The sequence below is a fragment of the Phyllostomus discolor genome, chromosome X (genome assembly GCF_004126475.2).
Source record: "Phyllostomus discolor isolate MPI-MPIP mPhyDis1 chromosome X, mPhyDis1.pri.v3, whole genome shotgun sequence".
NCBI lineage: Eukaryota > Metazoa > Chordata > Mammalia > Chiroptera > Phyllostomidae > Phyllostomus > Phyllostomus discolor.
The window spans coordinates 40863498-40888396 of NC_050198.1; the positions used below are offsets into that span (position 1 = coordinate 40863498).

Sequence of the window (24899 nt, forward strand, 5' to 3'; positions counted from 1 at the left end):
CATTCTGAATAACACATTGAGCAGTGGACAGTATTACAGCTCACTACATATGAACACACCTACTAATAAGTTTGTAAAGTATTAAATAAGCCTATAGGATTATAAGTATTTTCTATTTTGTAGAAATACCTGGTGGATTTTTGAAAATTTTATTTATTTATTTTTAGAGAGAGGACAAGGGAGGGAGGAAGAGAGGAAAAAGAAACATTGATGTGTGTAATACAAACATCAATTGATTGTCTCTCACATGCCCCCAAAATGGACCTAGCCCACAACTCAGGCATCTGCCCAGACCAGGAAGAACCAGAGAACTGCTGGTTTGTGAGATGATGCCCAACTTGCTATACCACATTAGTTAGGGCTGGATTAGGGTTATTTTTTAAGTAGGTTTGTCAAGCAGTTGTAGTAATATATGACAAATTGCAATTTCCAGTGTTAAAGAATGCATTTTTATTTTTCCTACTCAAAATAATGGAATACCAATTGCTATTCTCTGAAAATTCATTAATAAACAAAATTTTAACAGTATAGATTTACAAAAAGAAGGCCACCTGGATAACAACACTTACTACAATACGTACTTATTCTTTTACCATTTAAAAGTGTTTTAAGAACAAGAAGAAATCAGCAAAATCACTAGCTATCAGAGAGATGCAAATTAAAACCACAATGAGATACCACCACACACTGGTCAGAATGGCCATCATAAACAAATCAACAAACAACAAGTGCTGGTGAGGTTGTAGAGAAAAAGGAACTCTAGGGCACTGTTGGTGGGAATGCAGACTTGTGTGGCCACTGTGGAAAACAGTATGGAATTTCCTCAGAAAACTAAAAATGGAACTGCCTTTTGACCCAGCAATTCCATTGCTGGGATTATATCCTAAGAACCCTGAAACACCAATCCATAAGAACCTATACACCCCAATGTTCATAGAAGCACAATTTACAATAGCCAAGTGCTGGAAGCAACCCAACTGCCCATCAGTAAACAAATGCATCAAAAAATTATGGTACATGTGAACAATGGAATACTATGCAGCAGAGAGAAAGAAGGAGCTCTACCCTTTGCAATAACATGAATGGAACTGGAGAGCATTATGCTAAGTGAAATAAACCAGGTGGTGAAGGACAAATACCATATCATCTCACCTTTAACTGCAACATAATCAACCAAAGAAAAAAAGCAAGCAAAATATACTCCAAGACACTAAAATTAAGAACAATCTAACATCAGCCACAGGGGAGCGGGGAGAGAACAATGTGGGGAAGGGTTTTCAGTAACTACTATAAAGGACACATGGACAAAACCAAGGGGGAGGATGGAAGCAAGGGAGAGAGGTGGTTTTGGCTGGGGTGGGGGGAAATGCAGACAACTGTTATTGAACAATAATAAAATAATTTTTAAAAATAAAATAAAATGGAAAAAATATTTCTAATTATTGATAAAAAAAGAAAAAAATAAAGATGGAAAACTCCCTGTATTTGATTAGAGAAAATGTTACACAAATTCAGGAAATGAAGAGAGTCCTATTCAAGAGGAACCCAAAGAGGCCCACTTCAAGGCACATCATAATTAAAATGGCAAAATAACAAGACAAAGAGAAAATCCTAAAGGCAGCAACAGAGAAACAGGAAGTAACATACGAGGGAGCCTTGATAAGACTAGCAGCTGAATTCTCAATGGAAACACTCCAAATCAGAAGAGAATGGCAACAAATATTTCAAGTAATGAAAAACAAAGGCTTTCAACCAAGACTACTCTGTCCAGCAAGGCTCTCAATTACAATGGAAGGCAAAATAAGGAGATTCCCAGACAAAAGAAGCCTCAAAAAATACACCTCCACCAAACCAGCCCAGCAAGAGATGCTATAGGGTCTGCTTTAAGAAAAGGAAAAAAAAAAAAGAGTGAGAGAGAAAGAGGAGCACAGGTAGGAAGGAAGTAAAATGGCAATGAGTAAGTACCTATCAATAATAACCTTAAACATCAATGGACTAAATGTTCCAATCAAAAGACATAGAATGAATTTGGCAAAATAAGGAGACACAAAGTCAATATTCAAGAATCAAAGGCATTTTTGTATAAACATGAAATATCAGACACAGAAATCAGGGGGAAAAATCCCATTTCATATAGAAACAAGAAAAATAAAATACTTTGGAATAAACCTAACCAAGGAGGTAAAAGACCTGTACTCAGAAAACCATTCAACACTGAAGAAAGAAATTAAGAAATACATAAACAAATGGAAGCATGTACCATGTTCATGGATTAGAAGAATTAATATCATCAAAATGTCCACACTACCCAAAGCAATTTATAGATTCAATGAAATCCCTATTGAAGTACCAATGGCATATTTCACAGATACAGAAGAAACATTTCAAAAATTTATATAGAACCATAAATGACCCCAAATAGGTGCAGGTCTCCTTTTTAGAAAGGAGAACAAAGTAGGAGGGATCACCATACCTGATATCAAACTGTATTACAAGGCCACTGTAATCAGAACAACCTGATACTGGCATAAGAACAGACACACAGACCAATGGAACAGAATTCTCTATTTCTGCCCAGAAATAAACCCAAGTCTCTATGGACAATTAATATTTGAAAAATGGGGCAGAAGCATAAAATGGAGTAAAAATAGCCTCTTCAACAAATGGTGTTGGGAAATCTGGACAGCTATGTGCAAAAAAAAAAAATGAAACTCGATCACCAACTTACACCATACACAAAAATAAATTCAAGGTGGATAAAAGACTTAAATATAAGTTATGACACCATAAAAGTCCTTCAGAAGAACATATGCAGGAAAATCTCAGATATTCCATGTAGCAATATTTTCACAGATATGACCCCTACAGCAAGAGACATAAAGGAAAGAATAAACAAATAGGGCATCATCAAAATAAAAAGCTTCTGCATGGCTAAAGAAAACAGCATTAAAGTGAAAAGAGAACAACTGTATGGGGAAACATACTTGTCAATGATACCTCAGACAAGGGTTTGATCTCCAATATACAGAAAAAACTCACAGGAGTCCACTCCAGAAAGACAAACAACACAATCAAAAAGTGGGCAAAGAGAGGGAAGATGGCAACGGGGTACAAGGGAGCAGATTCCACTTCCCCCTACACATGGGAGAAAAATCTAGCCAATCTATGGAGGAAGCGAGCAAACAGCCAACAGTACCCCAGCATATTTGAAAATAATAGACCAAAAATTGTAGCGGACACTGAAAAACCAGACACTAAGGAGAATACTTCAGGACAATAAGGTCCCAGGGACCAGCTCAGGGACCAGAGTGGCTGCAGCCCCAGGCCTGGCGCCCACCCCCGGGTCTGCCACAGAGTCCTTGGGAGAGAGCCAGGTCAACTGCTCCCTCCCTCCCTGGCCAATCAAGGTTTAAACAGCACTGGGAGTGACCTGGTTGCTTGAAGTCACAGAGAGGGGAAAAAGGACAAAGTGGCAAACACACAGGGGCTGTAATCATCCACAGAGTCTGTGGACACCAGCTTGGGTGAATTGAGAGTCGCTCAGTGACATGCACTGACCCCGATAGTCACTGGTCTGGCTCGAGAATTGGAACGGCAGGCTTGAGTAGGAGGAATTTCTCAAAACAGAAAACTGGGAATTCTCCTACAACAGCCACTCAGCCTGCTTCCCACCCAGCCTGGCAGGGATCCGAGGTTACACAGAAGTTTGTGTGGATTGCCCTCTGCACCCCCATAGCATTGGGAAGAGCACCCAAACCCAAGGGACAGAGGGAGCCTGGCCAAGCATGCAAGCACCTGCACCCCAGCCCACAGCAGTAACCCGGGGAAAAGAATGCTCACAGAAAGAACTAAATCCCACACACAAGGCACCGGTGACAGGCCTCAGGCTAGCTCTGGGGCAAGTGCATGCAAGACTGGCTGAGTGCAGATCTGGAAGGGAGAAAAGCCATACCAACTGTCCCTCCGACTGCTGCAGCCAGCAAGACCAGAAAAACTAGTTTGGCCAGTTTGAAACCAACAAGAGGTTTTTTTGTGTGTTTTTTTTAAGTAATCTTTTATTTTTTTTAAATTTTTGTTATTGTTTAATCTTTCAATACCTTTTTTCTCTTTCCTTCTTTCTTGTTTTATTCCTTCTTTCTCTTTCCAATTTTATCTCTTCTTCTTCCCTTCTGCTTTTTTAAAATTTTTGTATTTATTTTATTTATTTTTTATTTTTTTAAATACCCAAAAGTGAGAAAAAAAAAACCCTGGAACTGTGAAAAGACCAGAGTTGGACCCAAAGAGGGGGCAACCCAACAGCTGAGACAGTGAGATAAAATTCACTTTGCTATTACAGAGAACCTGCAAGTTATTGCATATTCATATTATTATTACTTTTCATTACTCTTAAATCTTTTATTTTAGTAGTATTTTTATATTCCTCTTCTTTCCGTATAATCTTCTTTGCTTGGGGAGTTATATTGTATCATTTGACAGGTTTCTCCTGCTCTCTCTTTCATAGTGTATTGCTAATTTACTGTCCTTCACATCACTTGTGTTCCTTTAACACACTACTCAAGGTCCTGTACTCCCTATTCTTATTGTCCAGGTCACATAGATTCTGCCATATGATTGTTGCTCTAATATCATTGTAAATAATAGCTGTTCCATACAATTGTAAATACTACACAATATCCCCCTCTGATCTTAGCCCACTTCAGTTTCCTAAACTTAATTACTGTAGTGGTTAACTCTATTCTCTCACACACTACACCTACTTACTATCCTTTACTCTCACCTTACCTGAGAATCTGACCTCCCACAACCTCACTGCTTTCTAGATCCAACTCACAATCCTTCCCTCCCCAACAAGAGTCTTATCTTCTTTCCATTCTTTCTAAAAAGTGGCTAGTTGGGTGGAAGGTCACTGTTAACTCTATACATAGCAAAAGGATATCCTATCTCTTCTCTACCAGCTGCTACTGTAAATTATAGAATACTCTCTTGCTGTTTTAAATCATATTGCCTTCCCCCTCTAATTGATCACAAAAAAGAGTAGGTGGAAGTGGTGAACACCAGGATACCCACTGGAAGAGGAAACCCAACAACATAGGAATCACCAACAGATAACAACAAAAGAAGATGAAGGAGGGAGTGGAAACCACACAAACCTCAATCCAGGACCGATTTGAAAATACAACTAAATAGAGGAGAAACTACCCAGTACAAACAAATGAACAAGAACAAGAGAGCATCCTCAAAACATTATACACACAGAAGAACCAGCTTGAACACAATCTCCCCTCACCAGCACAACAAAATACAAGAGGTGGTGGACAGAGTGACCTGAAGTTAAGCACCTGGTGGGAAGGACCCACCAAAGAAAGACCCATCAACAATCAAAATCCAAAGACAAACACAGAGCCAATTTAAATGACAGCCTAAAACTAGTAAGCTTGGGAGATCAAGGAGGCTGCACCACTGAGTTTCACAGGTATCCTACCACAGAAGTTCACAGCATAAACCCAGGGAGATGCAACAGATCAATTTAGGAAATTGAAGCTAACAAGAAGAGTCTGACAAACAATGGGAAGAAAAAGAAACAACCCCCAAATGAAAGGAAAGAAGGAATCCTCAGAAAGAATGCTAAATGAAATAGAGGCAACTCAACTATCAGATATTGAGTTCAAAGCAATGGTTATCAGGAAGCTCAATGAGATCACCATGAGCTACCAGAAATTATAGGGAAACTACAATGAACACACTGCAAACTATATCAACATGAAAAAAGAAATAGAAACTATCAACAATGGCCAAGAGGAAATGAAGAATACGATTTCTGAACTGAAGAGCAGAGTAGAAAGAATCAAAAGCAGGTTAGATGAAGCAGAAGATCAGATCAGCGAGCTAGAGGACAAAGTAGGAAAAAACACCCAGAAAGAGCAAGAAAGGAAAAACAGGTTCAGAAAGAATGAAGAGGAATTAAGATAAATGCAAGACAATATGAAACATAATAACATCCACATAATAGGGATACCAGAAGGAGAAGAAGAGCAAGGGATAGAAAACCGATTTGCAAAATAATGATGGAAAATTTCCCTAATCTGATGAAAGAAAAAGCCGCACACATACAGGAAACACAGAGAGTCCCAATCAAGAGGAACCCAAAGAGGCCCACTTCAAGACACATCAAATTCAAATGGCAAAACATATAAGAAAAAGAGAAAATCTTAAAGGCAGCTAGGGAAAAACAGAGAGTAACATACAAGGTAGCCCCAATAAGGCTAGCAGCTGCCTTCTCAATGGAAACGCTCCAAGCCAGAAGAGAATGGCAAGAAATGTTCCAAGTGATGAGAACCAGAGGCCTGCAACCAAGGCTACTTTACCAAGCAAGGCTCTCAATCAAGATAGAAGGCCAAATAAGGAGCTTCCCAGACAAAAGAAGCCTAAAAGAATACACCTCCACCAAACCAGCTCTGCAAGAGATGCTAAAGGGACTGATCTAAGGAAAGGAAGGAAAATAGAGAGGTACACAGGTATGAAAATGGCAATGAATAACTACCTATCAATAATGACCTTAAATGTAAATGGATTAAATGCTCCAATCAAAAGATATAGAATATGGGAATGGATAAGAAAGCATGACCCACACATATGTTGCCTACAAGAGAACCAAATCAGGATAAAACACCTACACAGACTGAAAGTGAAGGGCTGGAAACAAGTTTTCCAAGCAAACAGACAGGGAAAAAAAGCCTTGGTAGCAATACTCATATCAGACAAACAAGACTTCCAAAAAAGGGCCAAAAAGAGAAACCCAGAAGGTCACTTCATAATACTCAAGGAAAGAATCCATCAAGAAGACATAAACATTGCAAATATATATGCACCCAACATAGAAGCACCTAAATACATAAAGAAAATCTTAGAGGACTTAAGGAAACATATGGACAGCAACACGATTATAGTGGGGAATTTTAACACCCCACTGTCAAGCATGGACAGATCTCCCAAACAAAATATCAACAAAGATATTGTGGCATTGAACAATACCCTAGATGAAATGGACTTAACTGATATGTATATAAAGCCTGTCATCCCAAAGAAGCTAAATACACATTCTTTTCAAATGTACCATGAACACTTTCAAAGACAGACCACATGATAGGACACAAAACACGCCTCAACAAATACAAGAAAATTGAAATCATACCAAGTATTTTCTCTGACCACAAAGGACTGAAACTAGAAACCAAACCCAAGGGAAAAACTTCAAAACACTCAAAATCATAGAGATTTAATAGCATGTTATTAAACAATGAATAGATCAAGAATGAAATTAGGGGAGAAATCAAAAAGTTTCTGGACACAAAGGAAAATGAACTCACAACAACCCAAAACTTATGGAATGCAGTGAAGGCAGTCCTGAGAGGGAAGTTCATAGTGATACAGGCTTACCTTAAAAAGATAGAAATATTTCCAAATAACAACCTAACCCTAAGCCTACAAGAACTTGAGGAACAAAAACAAGGACAGTACAGAATAAGTAGAAGGAAGGAAATAACCAAGATCAGAGCAGAACTAAATGACACAGAGATTAAAAACACAATTCTAAGGATCAATCAATCCAGGAGCTGTTTTTTTTTCCTAAACATAAAAAAATAAATCGACAAGCCTTTAAGCAGTCTCATTAGGAAAAAAAAAGAGAGACAGAGGACCCAAATAAACACAGTCAGAAATGAAAGAGGAGAGATTACAACTGACACCACAGAAATACAAAGGATTGTAAGAAATTACTACCAAGAACTCTATGCCAAGAAATTTGAAAACCTAGGTGAAATGGACAACTTTCTAGAAAAGTATAATCTTCCAAAACTCAATGAAGATGATGCAGAAAGCCTAAATAGACCAATAACAGCAGATGAAATTGAAGCAGTAATCAAAAAACTCCCAACACACAAAAGCCCTGGACCAAATGGTTTCACAGGAGAATTCTAAAAAGCATTTAAGGAAGAGCTTAAGGAAGAGGTTACCCTATCCTTCACAGACTATTCCAAAAATCCAAAATGATGGAAGACTCCCAAAATCTTTTTATGAGCCAACATCTTCCTAATCCCAAAACCTGATAAAGACACAACAAAGAAAGAATACTTCAGGCCAATATCACTGATGAACATTGACGCTAAAATCCTCAACAAAATATTGGCAAACCGCATCCAGCAATACATTAAAAATATCATACAGAATGACCAAGTGGGATTCATCCCAGGGATGCAAGGATGGTTCAATATTTGCAAATCAGTAAGTGTAATACATCACATAAACAAAAGCAAAAACAAGAATCACATTATCATATCAACAGATGTAGAAAAAGCATTTGATAAGGTACAGCACTCGTTTATGATGAAAACACTCAGCAAAGGAGGAATACAGGGAGCATTCTTAAACATAATAAAGGCCATGTATGAGGGAGCTACAGCCAACATCATACTCAATGGCCAAAAAGTAAAATCTTTTCCACTAATCAGGAACAAGACAAGGTTGTCCATTTTCACCAATTCTATTCAATATGGCATCAGAAGTTTTAGCCACAGTGATCAAACAAGAAAAAGAAATAAAAGGCATCCAAATCAGAAAGGAGGAAACAAAAATGTCATTGTTTGCTGATGACATGATAGTGTACATCGAAAATCCTAAAGACTCCACCAAAAATCTGTTTGACCTAATAAATGAATTTGTCAAAACAGTCTGATACAACAAAGTCAATATCCAGAAATCAATGGAAGTTTTTGTATAGCAACAATAAAACAGCAGAAGCAGAAATCAAGAAAATAATCCCATTCAACATAGTAAAAAGAAACATAAAATACCTAGGAATAAACCTAACCAAAGAGGTAAAAGACCTGTATGCAGAAAACTACACAACACGAAGAAAGAAATCAAGGAAGACACAATCAAATGGAAACATATACCATGTTCATGGATTGAAAGAATCATCATCATCAAAATGTCCATACTACCCAAAGTAATGAACAGATTCAATGAAATACCTATTAAATTACCAATGGCATATTTCACAGACATAGAACAAACACTTCAAAAATTTATATGGAACCATAAATGACCCTGAATAGCTGCTGCAATTTTGAGAAAGAAGAGTAAAGTAGGAGGGATCACAATACCTGATACTAAACTGTATTACAAGGCCACTGTAATAAAAAACGCCTGGTACTGGCACAAAAACAGGCACATGGACCAATGGAACAGAACAGAGAGCCCGGAAATAAACCCAAGCCTCTACAGTCAATTAATGCTTGACAAAGAGGGCAGCAACATAAAATGGAGTAAAAATAGCCTCTTCAACAAATGGTGTTGGGAGAACTGGACAGCTACATGCAAAAAAAAAAGTGAAACTCTAGCACCAACTTACATCATACACAAAAATAAATTCAAGGTGGATAAAAGAGTTAAATATAAGCCACGACACCACTAAAGTCCTAGCAGAGAACATACGCAGGAAAATCTCAGATATTCACACAGCAACATTTTTACTGATATGTCCCCTAGAGCAAGGGACATAAAGGAAAGAAAAGTCAAATGGGATCTCATCAAAATAAAAAAGTTTTTCATGGCTGAAGAACACAGTATTAAAATAAAACGAGAACCAACTGTATGGGAAAACAAATTTGCCAATGATACCTCAGGCAAGGGTTTAATCTCCAAAATATACAAAGAGGTTACACAATTCCACTCTAAGAAGGCAGGCAACCCGATTAAAAAATGGGCAAAGAACTTGAACAGACACTTCTCCAAGGTGGACATACAGAGGATCCAGAGACACATGAAAAGTTGCTCAATGTCGCTAGCTATCACAAATTAAAAGCACAATGAGACACCACTTCACACTGGTCAGAATGGCCATCATAAACCAAGCAACAAACAACAAGTTTTGGAGAGGTTGTGGAGAAAAGGGGACCCTAGTGCACTGTTGGTGGGGTACAGACTGGTACAACCACTATGGAGAACTGTATGGAATATTCTAAGAGAACTAAGAATGGATCTGCCTTTTGACCCAGCAATTCCACTGCTAGGATTATATCCTTAGAACCCTGAAACACCAATCCAAAAGGACCTATTAACCCCAATGTTCATAACAGCACAATTTACAATAGTCACGTGTTGGAAATAACCTAGGTGCCCCTCTGTAAATGAATGGATCAAAAAACTATAGTGCATTTACACAATGGAATTCTATGCAGCAGAAAGAAAGAAGGACCTCCTACCTTTTGCAACAACATGGATGGGACTGGAAAGCATTATGCTAAGCGAAATAAGCCAAGCAGTGACGGACAAATGCCATATGATCTCACCTTTAACAAGAACCTAAACAACAAAAGAAAGAAACATGCAAAATATAACCAAAGATACTGAAATAGAGAACAAGCTGACAGAGTCCAGAGGTGAGAGGGCAGGGAGTTTCAGGAGAAAAGGGGAAGAGTTTACAGGAACAAGTATAAAGGACACATGGAGAAAAACTATGGGGAGTGGAAATGGGAGGGACGTGGGGAGCACTGGGAGGGGTGGGCTGGCATGGGAGTAAAAGACAGAAAACTGTACCTGAACAATAATTAAAAATAAAAAAAATAGTAACAATGAAAAAATGGGCAAAGGACTTGAACAGACACTTCTCCAAGAAGGACATACAGAGGGCCCAAAGACATATGAAAAGATGCTCAACATCACTAGATGTCAGAGAGATGCAAATTAATACCACAATGAGATACCACTTCATACCGGTCAGAATGGCCATCATAAATAAATCAACACGAAACAAGCATTGGAGAGGATGTGGAGAAAAGGGAACCCTAGTGCACCATTGGGAATGGAGACAGGTGCAGCCACTGTGGAAAACAGTATGGAATTTCCTCAGAAAACTAAAAATGGAACTGCCTTTTGATCCGGCAATTCCATTGCTGGGATTACATCCTAAGCACCCTGAAACACCAATCCAAAAGTATCTATGAACCCCAATGTTCACAGCAGCACAATTTACAACATCCAAGTGCTGGAAGCAATCTAAGTGCCCATCAGTAAATGAATGCATAAAAAAACTATGGTACATTTGCACAATGGAATACTACACAGCAGAAAAAAAGAAGGGGCTCCTACCCTTTGGGACAGCATGGATGGAACTGGACAGCATTACGCTAAGTGAAATAAGCCAGGTGGTGAAGGACAAATACCATATGATCTCTGCTTTATGTGGAACCTAATCAACAAAACAAATAACCAAGGAAAATATACCCAGAGATGTTTAAATTAAGAACAATCTGACAGTAACCAGAGGAGAAGTGTGAACTAATAATGGGGGTAAAAAGGGAAAGGGTTTTCAGGAACAACTATAAAGTACACATGGACAAAACTAGGGTGGGAGAATCAGGAAGGTGGGGATGGCTGGGATGGTGGTGAGTGGTAGGGGTTAAGTGTGGACAACTGTACTTGAATAAGAATAAAATAACTAAAAGAACAAAATACATTCAAATTGGAAAGCAAGAAGTAAAACTATCAGTATTTGCAGATGACATAATACTATAAGGAAGGAATGTGAAAGATTCTGCCAAAAATGAATTCAGTAAATTTGCCAGGTGCAAAATAATATTAAAAATTAGTTATATTTTTATATGTTGATAATTAACTATCATAAAGAGAAACTAATAAACTATATCATTTACAATTTCATGAAGAGAAATAGAATAGCCCTGGCTGGTGTGGCTCAGTGGACTGAGCACTGGTCTACAAACCAAAGGGTCGCTGGATCCATTCCCAGTCAGGGCATATGCCTGGGTTGCAGGCCAGGTCCCCAGTAGGGGACACATGAAAGGCAATCACATATTGGTGTTTCTCTCCCTCCCTTTCTCCCACCCTTCCCCTCTGTCTAAAATTAAATAAATAAATAAAATCTTTAAAAAGAAAGAGAGAAATAAAATACTTAGGAATAAATTTAACCAAGGAGGTAAAAGACCCATACTCAAAAATTATAAGGCACTGAAGAAATAAATTGAAGAAGGTACAAATAAATGGAAACATATACTGTGCTCATGGATCGGAGGAATTAACATCATTAAAATGTTCATACTACCAAATGTAATCTATAGATTCAATGCAATTTCTATCTAAATACAAATGACGTATTTCACAGAACTAGAACAAATAACCCAAAAATATATATGGAACCACAAAGACTCCAAATAGCCTAAGAACACTTGAGAAAAGTCCAGTCAGTAAAAAGAAGTGGACTTTCCAATGGATTGTGCTAGTCCGCTCTACAAACTCAAAAAGAATCCACAGTCAACTCTGGATGTAGCATATGACTTTCTAAATGAAATTTGCGTTTTAGAACTCTGGCCCTAGGTAAACTAATGATGCTTTAAAGTCTCTACATTCCTGAGACATTAATCCTGAGACATCACAAGATAGCTACAGAATATTGCTGGACTCAGACTTAGTTGTTCAAAACAGAGAGGCTTCAGGAAATTCTGATGATAGGAAGTTTTGCAGGGCAACAAAGTTAAAGTGGAAATTCATTTCCAGTATGAAGGCATTCATTCATAGGCACACAATATTTCTTTTCATGGACACCCTCTATATAACAAAATGAATGATTTGTGATCAAAGGCAACTATCAAGGTTGCCAGTGAGATACTTAAGGGGGCCAGTGAGATACTTAATTCATATGTTTCATATTAACTAATTTTAGGATCCTGATCCATGTAAGAAAAGGCTTTTGTTTTTATTCCTCACTTCTAAGATTATTTGGAACTAAAACAATCAAAGAGAAAGTCAATCTTCCCAAATTTTGCCTGTGATAGAAAGTTCAATAAATATTGTTCCCAACCATTTTACATTGTATTTCAGGTTCCAATTTTTAGATGTACAACAAGATTATAAATGATGCCAAAACTCCTGGATATTTAACCACATTGTCTCTGCTTAACCGCAAGTTCAAAAGTGCACGATTTAAGTGCAAAAACCTGAATATTCAGAAGGCTTGGTCTAGGCTGGCTTTTTGCTGGAAGACTGAGTACAGTTCTGGCCTCCAAAGGCTGACAGAGTTTTATCCAAAGGCTGAGAATTTCGATACAGTTCATTATAACCTTATAGGGGCCTGGGAATATTCATACAGAAAAAAATGATAAAGACTACTATTATGTATTTTAAAGGTGAGTAAATCAATCTTTATTGAAGAGAGTAAATACTTACTTTACAATAAAGTGTGGCATTACTCAAGTTTAGTGTAAGAAACTATTTTCTAACATCTGAAATTATTGTATCTGGAATTGAAAACTAGGGGTAACTATGGATTCTTGTCTGAGATCTATAAAATAGAGTGAGTTTCTGGGACTTGGGTTGATTTATATATCTATCTTTCATGAACATGTGTGGCTAGATTAGATATTTTCTGAAGTTCTCCAATTGTAGATTTCTAATACTGGTAATCAAATACATAGTTCCTCATAAGTCTACTTAAATTCAAGTATGTTTAATTAAGTAAATCCAGATGTGATGAAATCAATTACAGAAAAATGGCACTGCTATTTATTTCTAAATAGAGAAGATTTATGTGTATTCATGCCTCTAAATAACAATATAAATACCAAACTAGTTAACTGCAGATTAACCAAGAGTTAAAGCAAAGAGCCCACATTACAAGAATAGACAACGAGGCTTTACTGCACAGGTGGCAAACACAAGGCCCATGGGCTGAATCCAGCCCTCCACCTTGTTTTATCCAGCCCAGCACCTTGTTTCTACCTGGTAGCAGTACCAAGCTCCTTGACCCTAGTTAAGGAGTAGTTACATTCATACAGTCCTAAAATTACATTCGGCCTTTTCAAGACAACTGTGAGGCTGATGTGGCCTCCGGTGAAAATGAGTTTGACATCCCTGTTAGCCTCAGAGAGCTTATCATAAATAGACCCTTACCAGAAGATGCACAGAAAATACAGAAAAATAAGCAGTTTTCTGCAAGGTCATTCACATTGTTAACCCCAGAAAACATTTTAAAGAGATAAAAATTTTCTCTTGTGTTTCTCTACCCCCCACATCTCAAGATTCCAGTATCTCCTTACTGCCTCTGGCTATTCAGAGTCATTCCTAGGAGCAAACACGTAGTTCTTTGCATTCTCCACCCTAAACACACACCCTTTGCCATTAAATTTTTGTAGGCATGATGTCTTCAATTGAAAAATGTTAGTCCTGTTTCCCATTAGTCTGAGTTAAACTGGTTCATCTATGCCAGAGGGTGAGATATCTTTAAGAAGTTATATATCTGTTTTTGTAGCACTTCTATTGCTGAGAATTCTAGGCCACCAGTTAGAAAAGGATTGATGGGGCATTTTTTTATACCTGGAATCTGATCAGTCAGGTGCCTGCCTCATCTGTGTGTTTGGACAAACTTATATGAATTAGCAAACAAATAATCTGGATTTACATGTTGATATATTTTCCATTTTATTTCTCCTCTATCAAATATAAACAGAATGTATATGTATTTATAAATTTAAAATTAAACCATTATTTCAAGTATTGTTTTATAACTACTTCTGCAAACTCTTGAAAATGTTAAAAAATAAGCTATGTCTAGACACCACGACGCTAACTCCTGAGGATGGCGGCGGCAGCCGTGGCCACGGCCCCGAGAGGGTCAGCACAGCCGCCAACACGCCAAAGAGCCTGCCACCCCCGCGAGATTCTATTTTATTTCGGGACTTCCGGCAAGATGGAGGAATAGGTGGACGCACCATACCTCCTCGCACAACGAAGAATAGAACAACAATAATTTACAGACATAATATCACTCAGAACTGTCAGGGGATTTATCTGAATGGAAGTCGGACAGCCAAGAAGTTGAAGTAGACCTGTACATCCAGACTGGTAGGGGACGACAAGCCTGGCGGGCGCGGGGCTGGCGCGGGTCGGTGGCACGCGGAGGTCAGGGGAAATTTGGTGCAAAATCGGCACGACAGCCATCTGGGGCGCAAGAACACAGCGGTGATCCCTGAGTATGCAAGCAGCGGCTGGGGGAACCAGTGGGACAGCGATTGTGGACCAGGGCAGAGCTCGCAGCCCAGGATCCCAGGGAAGTGTCTGAGCCCAGGAGAACGGAACTGCCGCCATTGTTCCCTCCCGCCCCCGCCCCTCACATATAACGTCACAATCTAGTGATTGGGGTGCCTAGCCCCGGTGAACACCTAAGGCTCCGCCCCCCACCGTAACAAGAGCGACCAGACTGGGAGAAAAAAAAAAAAAGGAGAGACAGAGAAAGACATAAGACATGTTTCCAGCAGAACAGATCAGTCCCCCAGGACTCATCCTTTTGAGCGACCAAGAAATAGCCAATTTATCAGATGCACAGTTCAAAACACTGGTGATCAGAAAGCTCACGGAATTGGTTGACTTTGGGCGCAATTTAGATGAAAGGATGCAGGTTACCATAAAAGACATGCTGGAAGATACGTGGAGGAAAGCCAATAGTGAAAGGAAGGAATCTGAGTCTCAAAACAATACAGTGGACCAGAAGGAAGATAGAATCAACCAAGCAGGAAAGCACGATGAAATAAGAATTCAAAAAATCGAGGAAAAGCTTAAGAGCATCCAGGACACCTTTAAACATTCCAACATCCGAATTATAGGGGTACCAGAAAGGGAGGAGCAACAAGTGGAAAAGTTATTTGAACAAATAATAAAGGAGAACTTCCCCAATCTGGCAAAGGGAACAGTCTTCCAAGAAATCCAAGAAGCTCAGAGAGCCCCAAAGAAGTTGGACCCAAGAAGAAACACACCAAGGCACATCATAATTACATTAGCCAAGGTAAAAACGAAGGAGAGAATCCTAGAAGCAGCAAGTGATAAGGGGACAGTAACCTACAAAGGAGTTCCCATCAGACTGTCAGCTGATTTCTCCAGAGACCTCACAGGCAAGAAGGGGCTGGAAAGATATATTCCAAGTCATGAAAGACAAGGACCTACATCACAGATTGCTCTATCCAGCAAAGCTCTCATTTAGAATGGAAGGGCAGATAAAGTGCTTCTCAGATAAGGTCAAGTTAAAGGAGTTCATCATCACCAAGCCCTTATTTTATGAAATGCTAAAGGGACTTATCTAAGAAAAGAAGATAAAGAAAAGACATGTATAGTAAAAGGACAGCAAACTCACAATTATTAACAACCACACCTAAAGCAAAACCAAAAGAAACTAAGTAAACAACTAGAACAGGAACAGACCCACAGAAATGGAGGGCACATGGAGGGCTAGCAGCAGGGGGGTGGGAGGAGGAGAGAGAGGGAAAAGGTATAGAGAATAAGTAGCATAGAATGTAGGTTGAAAATAGATAGGGGAAGGGCAAGAATAGTACGGGAAATGTAGAAGCTAAAGAACTCACAAGTATGACACATGGACATGAACTAAAGGGTGGGAACGTGGGTGGGAGAGGGGGTACAGGGTGGAGGGGAGAGAAGGGGGAAATGGGACAACTGTAATAGCATAATCAATAAAATATATTTAAAAAAATAAGCTATGTCTAACTCATTTAACAAAAATTGCAATACACCAATCTAATCATATGGATTAAAATATTTGTTAATTATTTCAAAAAAAGAACACTTGAGGAAAAAAAAAGTTAGAGGTATCATGCTAACTGATATCAAACTATACTACAAGGCTATATAGTAATCAAGAGTGTGATATTGGCATAAAGACAGACACACAGATCAATGGAACAGAATAAAGAGCCCAGAAATAAACCCACACCTATATGGACAATTAATATATGACACGAAGGCATACAATAGGGCAAAGATAGTCTATTCAACAAATGGTGTTAGGAAAATTGAAAAGATACATGAAAAAAGGTGAAACTACACCATCATCTTACACCAGATAAAGAAATGAACACAAAATAGATTACATATTTAAATGTAACCATAAGACTCCTAGAGTAAAGAGGTAGTAAAACCTCTGAGATTTCTCTTAGAAATATCTTTTTCTGATATGTCTCCTTGGGCAAGAGAAACAAAAGAAAAAATAATCAAATTAGAGTCATAGCAAAGTAAAACTTTTTGAAGAGCAAAGGGAACCATCACCAATATGAAAAGACAAACCACTGACCCTGGCTGGTGTGGCTCAGTGAATTGAATGCTATGAACCAAAGGGTCGCTGGTTTGATTCCAAGTCTGGGCACATGACCGGGCACAGGCCAGGTCCCCAATTCGGGGCACCTGAGAGGTAACCACACATTGCTATTACTCTCCCTTCCTTCCCCATCTCTAAAAATAACTAAAATTTAAAAAGAAGAAAAGACAAACCACTGACTGGGAGAACATATTCAGTAAGGATACATCTGATAAGGGTTAGTATCAAGAATTTATAAAGAACTCATACAATACCAACCACCCCCCCATCAATAATCCAAATAAAAATGAGCAGAGGACCTGAAAAGACACTTATCCAAAGAGGATATACATGGCCAATAAACATTAAAAGATGCTCAATGTCACTAAACATCAGATAAATGCAAACCAAACTGAGGTATCACTTCATACTTATCAGAAGGTTGTCATCAATAAATCAACAAATAACAAATACTGACAAGGATGTGGAAAAAAGAACCCTCATACACTGTTGCTGGGGATGCACTGTTGCAACCACTATGAAAAACAGTGTGGAGGTTTCTCAAAAACTTAAAAATAAAATTGCCTTATGACCCATCAATTTCAATTCAGGGTATATATCTGAAGAAACCCAAAACACTAATTCAAAAAGAGTACATACACCCCTATGATTATCACAGTGTTATTTAAAATAGCCAAGATATGAAAGCAACCCAAGTTCCACTCAACAGACAAGTGGAGAAAAAGCAGTGGTACATTTATACAATGGAATACTACTCAGCCATAAAAACAATAAAATCTTACTATTTGTGATTAAAATGGATAGACTTAGAGGGTATTATTACGCTAACTGAAATAGGTCAGATGGAGAATGACATATATGATATGATCTCACTTATATGTGGACTCTAATAAAGTAAATTAACAAACAAAATATACACAGATTCACAAATGGAGAACAAATTGACAGTTGTCAGAGGGGAGAGGGTTGTGTGGGTAGATGAAAAAGGTGAAGGGATTTAAAAGTACAAATTAGTAGCTACAAATACAGCATAGGGAATATAGTCAATAATATTGTAATAACTATGAATGGTGCCAGGTAGATACCTGAAGTATTGGGAGGATCACTCTGTAAAGTATATGATTGTCAAACCACTAGGCTGTAAACCAGAAACTAATATAAAATAATACTGAATGTGAAAAAAATTAAAAAAGAAAAAAGCCATCACTTATACTTATATTTAGTTGGAAAATATTAATTATAGTAGCTGAGGGGGGAAATATTCGGATTAGTAGATTGTTCTCCTGAATTTAATGGTTCATTTGTTTTCATTTTGATGAAAAAATATTTGATGATGAAAAAATATTTGGTTATTTCTCTTGTTCTAGCTTTGTTTAATAAAAGTGTGTTCCAGGTCTCCATTACTTACGTCAACATAGATGAATTTTCCTCATCTGAGAGTTCTACTATCTCAATGTCGTCAATGGTTTCCTTTACAGTTAAAAGTTCCTGGAAAAAAGAAAAAGGTATTTTGGATACTTAAAAATGTACTTCTACTCATTGAGCTGCTCATACCTAAAAGACAAGAGTTATCTTTAACTTTCCTTCTTTTATCCAATTGTATCAGCAAAGAATATGGGCTTTATCTCCAAAATATAACCCAAATATATGTATTTATTTCTCCATTATGACAATCCTAATTCAAGCCTTATAATCTCTTGCATCATTCTTCTGATATCCATTCTTATTCACCTATACTCCCTTTACCACCCAGAAGTCAGCCTGATCTTTTAAAAATAAAGTCATAACATATCCAAGACTATGGGGCAAGATGGTGGAGTACATTAATGCTTTAATACTTTGCTCACCTCCTCCCAAGACCACATCAAAATTACAACTAAATTACCAAACAACTACCCTTGAAAACCACCTAAGGACTCGCTGAACATAACTCCTAAAACTAAGGATATAAAGAAGGAGCCACGTGGAGACTAGGAGAGGTGGGCATGTGAAATGGGCTTGTCCCACACCCTCATGTGGTGGTTAAGAATCATGAGGATTATCTTGGCTGTGGAGTTCTACTCTGAGCTGTTAGGTCCCAGCCAAACATAAGGCTCCCCAGCTCAGAACGCCAGTGCTGGGATAAAAAGTTCAAACAATATCTCACCATGAAAATCAGCAGGGACTCAGTCTAGGTGAGATAAAAGGCTGCTATAGACCCAGGCATCTTCTTAAAAGGACGAACACAGACTCACTCACTCACAAACACTCATCCTAAACTCCAGAGAAGAAATAACAGCTCAAAAAGCACCAGGGACATCTGGGTAAGAACTAAATTGTCTGGCTATAGGGATAGGGCTGGAAGGGCAGATCTCTCCAGGACTAAAGTGCCTGTAAGCACCATGTTCCTTTGTTGAGCTTTCCCTGACACATAGCCCACAGACACATATAAGCACAAAATCTGAGTCTCCTTTAACCTAGCTAACACAGTTGTCTCACCACCCTGATGATTCCCTGAGACACTGCCCCACCCATTTCATGAGCCCTACTAAAAATACTTTCAGACACTACTACTACACACATGCAACTGGCCTAGGCTATCCCTGAAAACTTTGCTAAAATCTCTGAAGATCTGCAAACCCCAAACAAGCAGTACCTGTACCTCAGCTTGCCCAGTACCTCTTGCTAAGTGGCCACAAGTCCAGCTGTAGTAGCAGTCAGCATCAGTTTTCAGCACAACCTCTCCCAAGAACCTCTAAGTCTAGCATAGGCAGTTATCAATCACAGATCACTTGGTAGATCCCACCAGGTATCCCAGGTTCCTTAGTAGGTGACCTGGGCCTGCACTGGAGTCCCTTCCAAAAAGCCCAGAAACAACACATCTAATAGTGGGCTTTAGACCACATCAGGACACCACCCAACAAGTGGCACAAATGACACACCTCAGGTAGAATGAGCAGGTACCAGAGCCCTGCTAAAGCAACTCCCACACCTTGGGATGAGTCCCTGCACCACAGTTCATCTGCTGTAGTCACAGATAGTTCACACAGCCACTCAGCCTGAGGATCAGTCTTTTCCACTGATGTGTCAAGAGCAATCAAGGCTCAACAAAAACAGGAAATCAACACCACCCACAGAATGATGGCCCCTGGGGCACCAGCCTCAGGTAAACAGGGAGACTGTACCACTGGGTCCACAGGATACCCTTTACATAAGGCCACTTTACTAAGACTGGGAGACATAGTAAATCTGCCTAATACATCAAAACAAACACAAGGAAGCAGCCAAAGGAGGAGACAAAAAATATGTCCCAAATGAAATAACAGGGCAAAACTCCAGAAAAAGAACTAAAACAAAAAAAGGAATGTAAGAAGCCTGTCAGATGGTTCTAAACAATGGTTAAAAGGATGCTGAATGAACTTAGGTGAAGAAGAGATTATTCAGTGAGAACTTCAACATAAATAGGAAACATAAAAATGAAGACAGAGAACATAAGAAAGAACCACACAGATATGAAGCATACAATACTGAAATGAAGACTACATTAGATGGAACTGACATCAGATTAGACAAAACAGAGGATCTATTCAGTGATTTGGAATACAAGGTAGCAGAAAATACGTAATATAAACAGTATAAAGAGAAAAAGAAGAAAACAATGAGATAGTTTAAGGGACCTCTGGGACAACATCAAATATAACAACATTTGTGTAATATGGGTACCAGAAGAAGAGAAAGAGCAAAGGATCGAAATACTATCTGAAGAAGTAACAAAAAATTACCTAACCTGGTGAAGAAAAAGACACAAAAAGTTCAGGAAGCACAGAGAGTCCCAAAGGAGACAGATCCAAAGAGGTCAACACAAAGACACATCATAACTAAAATGCTGGAGAATTTTAAAAGTAGTAAGTGGAAAACAGTTAAGTTACCCATAAGGTAGCCCCCATAAGACTGTCAGATGACTTCTCAAAAGACACTCTGCAGACAGAAGGGACTGACGTAAAATATTCAAAGTGATGAAAAGCAAGAACATACAACCAAGATTACTCTACCTAGCGAGGCTATCACTGAAGATCAAAGGACATATAAAGATTTTCCCAGGGAAGAAAAAGGTGATGGAGTTCATCACCACCAAACCAATATCACAATAAATGTTAGAGACTTATTTAAGAAGAAAATATAAAAAATATAAAGAAAATACCACTAAGAAAAAATTCTCACTGAAAAAGGTAAACATAATAAAATCAGTAAATCAACAAACATTAAGCTTATACAAAGTTTAAAAGGCAAAAGTAGAAAGATCATGTGTAATTACAACAGTACATTAAGAAATACAATCACACAAAAGTAAAAAATAATGACAAAACAAACATGGTGAGTAAAAACAGTAATGATTTTAGAAAGCATTCGAACTTAAGCAATTGTCAACTTAAAACAGACTGCTATAAACGTAACTCAGTATATATGAAGCACATGGTAATCATAAACCAAATATCTACAAGTGATACATAAGAAATAAAGAAAAAGAAACCAAACATAACACTATACAATGTCATTAACACACAAGAGAACAAGAGAATAAGAACAGAACTACAAAAAAATCAGAAGATAATAAAATGGCAATAGCTACATGCCTATGATTAATTAAATGTAAATGAATTAATTTCTGCAATCAAAAGACAAATGGATAAAGCAGAGATGATACAAGTATACTGCACAGTAGAATATCACTTGAACACAAAAAAGAATGAAATCTTACCATTTGTGGTAATATGGATGGACCTAGAGGGTAATGTGCTAAGTGAAATAAGTCAGACAGAGAAAGACAAGTACTATATGATTTCACATCAATGTGGTATCTAAAAAACAAAACACATGAACAAACAAAACATAAATAAACTCTACAAAGAAGAATCTTTTGGTTGCCAGATGGGAGGAGGGTTGGGACTAGGTGAAAAAGATAAAGGGATTAAGAAGTACAAATTGGCAGCTATAAAACAGTCATAGTATGTAAAGTACAGCTTAAGGAATATAGTCAATAACATTGTAATAACTATGCATCATGTCAAATGGGTGCAAGATTTACCAGGGTTATCACTCCATTAGTTATATAAGCATCTAATAACTATGCTGTACACCTTAAACAAATATAATATTGAATGTCAACTGTAATTGAACAATTTAAAACATTTTTTTTGAAAAGCAGATCATGTCATCCTCCTGCTTGTCACTGTACTTTGAATAAAACCCAAACTCATTATCATGGTTCTCATAGTTCTACATAATCTGGCCCCTGCCTATTTATTGTAATTTATTTTCTACAACTTCTTCTCTTTTCACTTTATTGTAGTCATGTAATAGTACTTTCTTTCTGGAAACTCTCCAAAGCAGTTACTACCTAAGACTTTTACAGCTTCTGAATCCTCTACCTTATTGCTTTCCTTTCTTCTGTGGGTTGGTACCTTATAATCATTGGGGATCTCTTTCAAAATACAGCTTATCAGAGATACCTTCCCTGATCACTCTTAAATTCTGCCCTCTCAATCCATTAACATAGATTGTTTTATCATCTCCATGACACTTGTCTGTTGTCCATTCCCCCTAATGTTTCTCCAGCACCAAGCATAGTGCCTGGCACAAATGTTACTCAGTGAATAAATTCATTGAGCCTGAATCCTCCATATTAATTCTAACAACTAACTTTTTTTTTTTTAGAGACAAAATCTGTGAGTGCTACATTAGAATACTACATGATCAATGGGGTCGGGGACTGCCTCAAATCTCACCTGTGATGGAATGGTCCCTGCTCTTACTATGGCCCTGAAACCAGCCTCTGTAAACCACCTTTATATACAGTGGTACCTAGGCACTAGTTAATTCATTCTGATAAGCGGTGAGCAATCAAGGATTGATGCAGCATCTTCTTTTGTGGGGTGGCATTGTGACTTATACAAGTTCTAGCAAGTGTAATGAGTGGCGAGCAAGCACTGAGTGGTGAAACATTTTTTTCTCATCAAAATGTGATGAGTACCAGGTTTGACAAGTTTTGAGGCTGACAAGTACCAAGGTATGGTTGTATATCAAAACCACCTGTAAATAACTCTTTAAGGTGTGTTTAGATCTCCACTCAGATGCTCATCTTCTGAAATGCAGCTTATCTTTCCTCATTCACATATCCTAGCACAACCCTCTACACATATTGGGTGCTTTAGCAAAGCTGTCCAGTCACTGAAGGACCAGAGTGTTGGCCCTTCAAAGGAAGCCCGCATTGCCAAAATGGGGGAGAAACACTCACAACATACTCACCCACAGGGTCCGAGCCCTGAAGATACAAACAGTCCCCACTACATAAAACTGATCCTCCAATGGAAGCTGTGTATCAGATGATTCAATGTATTGTTGGCTGGGGAGGAAGCTTCTCAAAAGCACCAAGGGCTCTAAGGGAGACAAAGACACACATGTGACAATCTAACAGAAGGACAAGCCAGCTACATAAGAAAATGGACACCTGTCACTTTAGTGTGTGCTTGCTAGGCTATCAAAAAATTTCGCAGCTTTGAGCCATGGATTTTTCCTGTCGTTTTTCCATTACAGTCACCCTTCCCACCATGTTGTCTGCCAAAACATGAAGAAGACACTACTGAGAAATAATTATTGTGACTTCATGGCTATTTTCAGTCCTGTGTTCTTACCCTGTTGATAATGTTTTAGTTTCCTTAGCTCCCTTCTTTTATATAGATCACATGGGTATTAAATGTGTGCATGTGTGGTCAAGCACGAATTTTTAAACGGTATCCGCCCTTTAGTTCCTAAGACACACAACAAACATATCAGACAATCATTGGTTATTTACTCATTATTCATTTGTTCTATTCATTTGTTATGTTTAAGACCTTAGTGACAAAGAACTGAGTTAATTATACTTGGTTCATGGCATATTATGAAGACAGATAAAGTCTCTGCCTTTTTTCCTCTCTGTCCCTTCCCTACTCACAGACACCCACTGTCTTCCAGCACCTTTAATATAATATCCTTGTAAAATACACAGTTTGGTTTTATGTATATGTGTTTACACTTTACAAAAGTGGCATTGTACTATAGATCTCATTGTTGCTTACTTTTTTCAATCAACAATATGGTTTTAAGATCTATGTTATAGCCTGTGTATCTTGACTTCACTGCTTGTAACTATTACAAAGTTTTCCATGCTGTGTATTTCTCAAATCTGACTTGCCCATTTCCCTAGTGATGCATACGTGGGCTGTTCCCAACTCTCTCCTGCCACAAACTATACTATGGCATATGTAGTACCTATACTCTTAGACACAGATCTCTCTACAAGTTTGCCTCTGGGATATTTCTACCCAGTGATAAAATTGATGAGTCCTAGGATAGTCAACATAATTTAAGTTCATTCAGTTTTTTCAGGATAGCTTATGAGTTTACATTTCTCTCAAATGTATTAGTTTTTTTCATTTCTCACATTCTTATCAGTATTATTCATGTTTCTAATTGCTACCATTCTGATGGGTGCACACTGCTCTCTCATTGGTTTTTAAATATTTTATTCTGGCTTACTAGTGACTTTGAACATCTTTTCACATATTTGTTGAGCTATTTATCTCTGATTCAAGCCCCAGAAGTTTTAATGGCCCCAAATCAATGTTTATGTTAATTTCTCAGCTTGTAGATCTTGAAAACTGAAAAACGGACCTTATATTCACAAGACACAGATTAGGGTTTTGATTTT

General features: G+C 38.1%; 1 protein-coding gene across 2 annotated transcripts in view; it reads right to left on the reverse strand.

Annotated features, from left to right (window-relative positions):
* The window catches only part of LOC114505158 (vacuolar ATPase assembly integral membrane protein VMA21), a 226465-nt gene that overhangs the window by 61127 nt on the left and 140439 nt on the right, over positions 1-24899 (reverse strand). Inside the window, exons 8-9 of one of the 2 annotated variants that reach the window (XM_036017005.1) lie at positions 23456-23586; positions 18579-18658 (exon numbers count right to left, since the gene is read on the reverse strand). In XM_036017005.1, the coding sequence (XP_035872898.1) occupies positions 18579-18658; positions 23456-23586 (211 nt within the window). Of the gene's footprint in view, positions 1-18578; positions 18659-23455; positions 23587-24899 lie in introns of those variants that run through there. The other variant, XM_036017006.1, reaches the window with a different exon arrangement.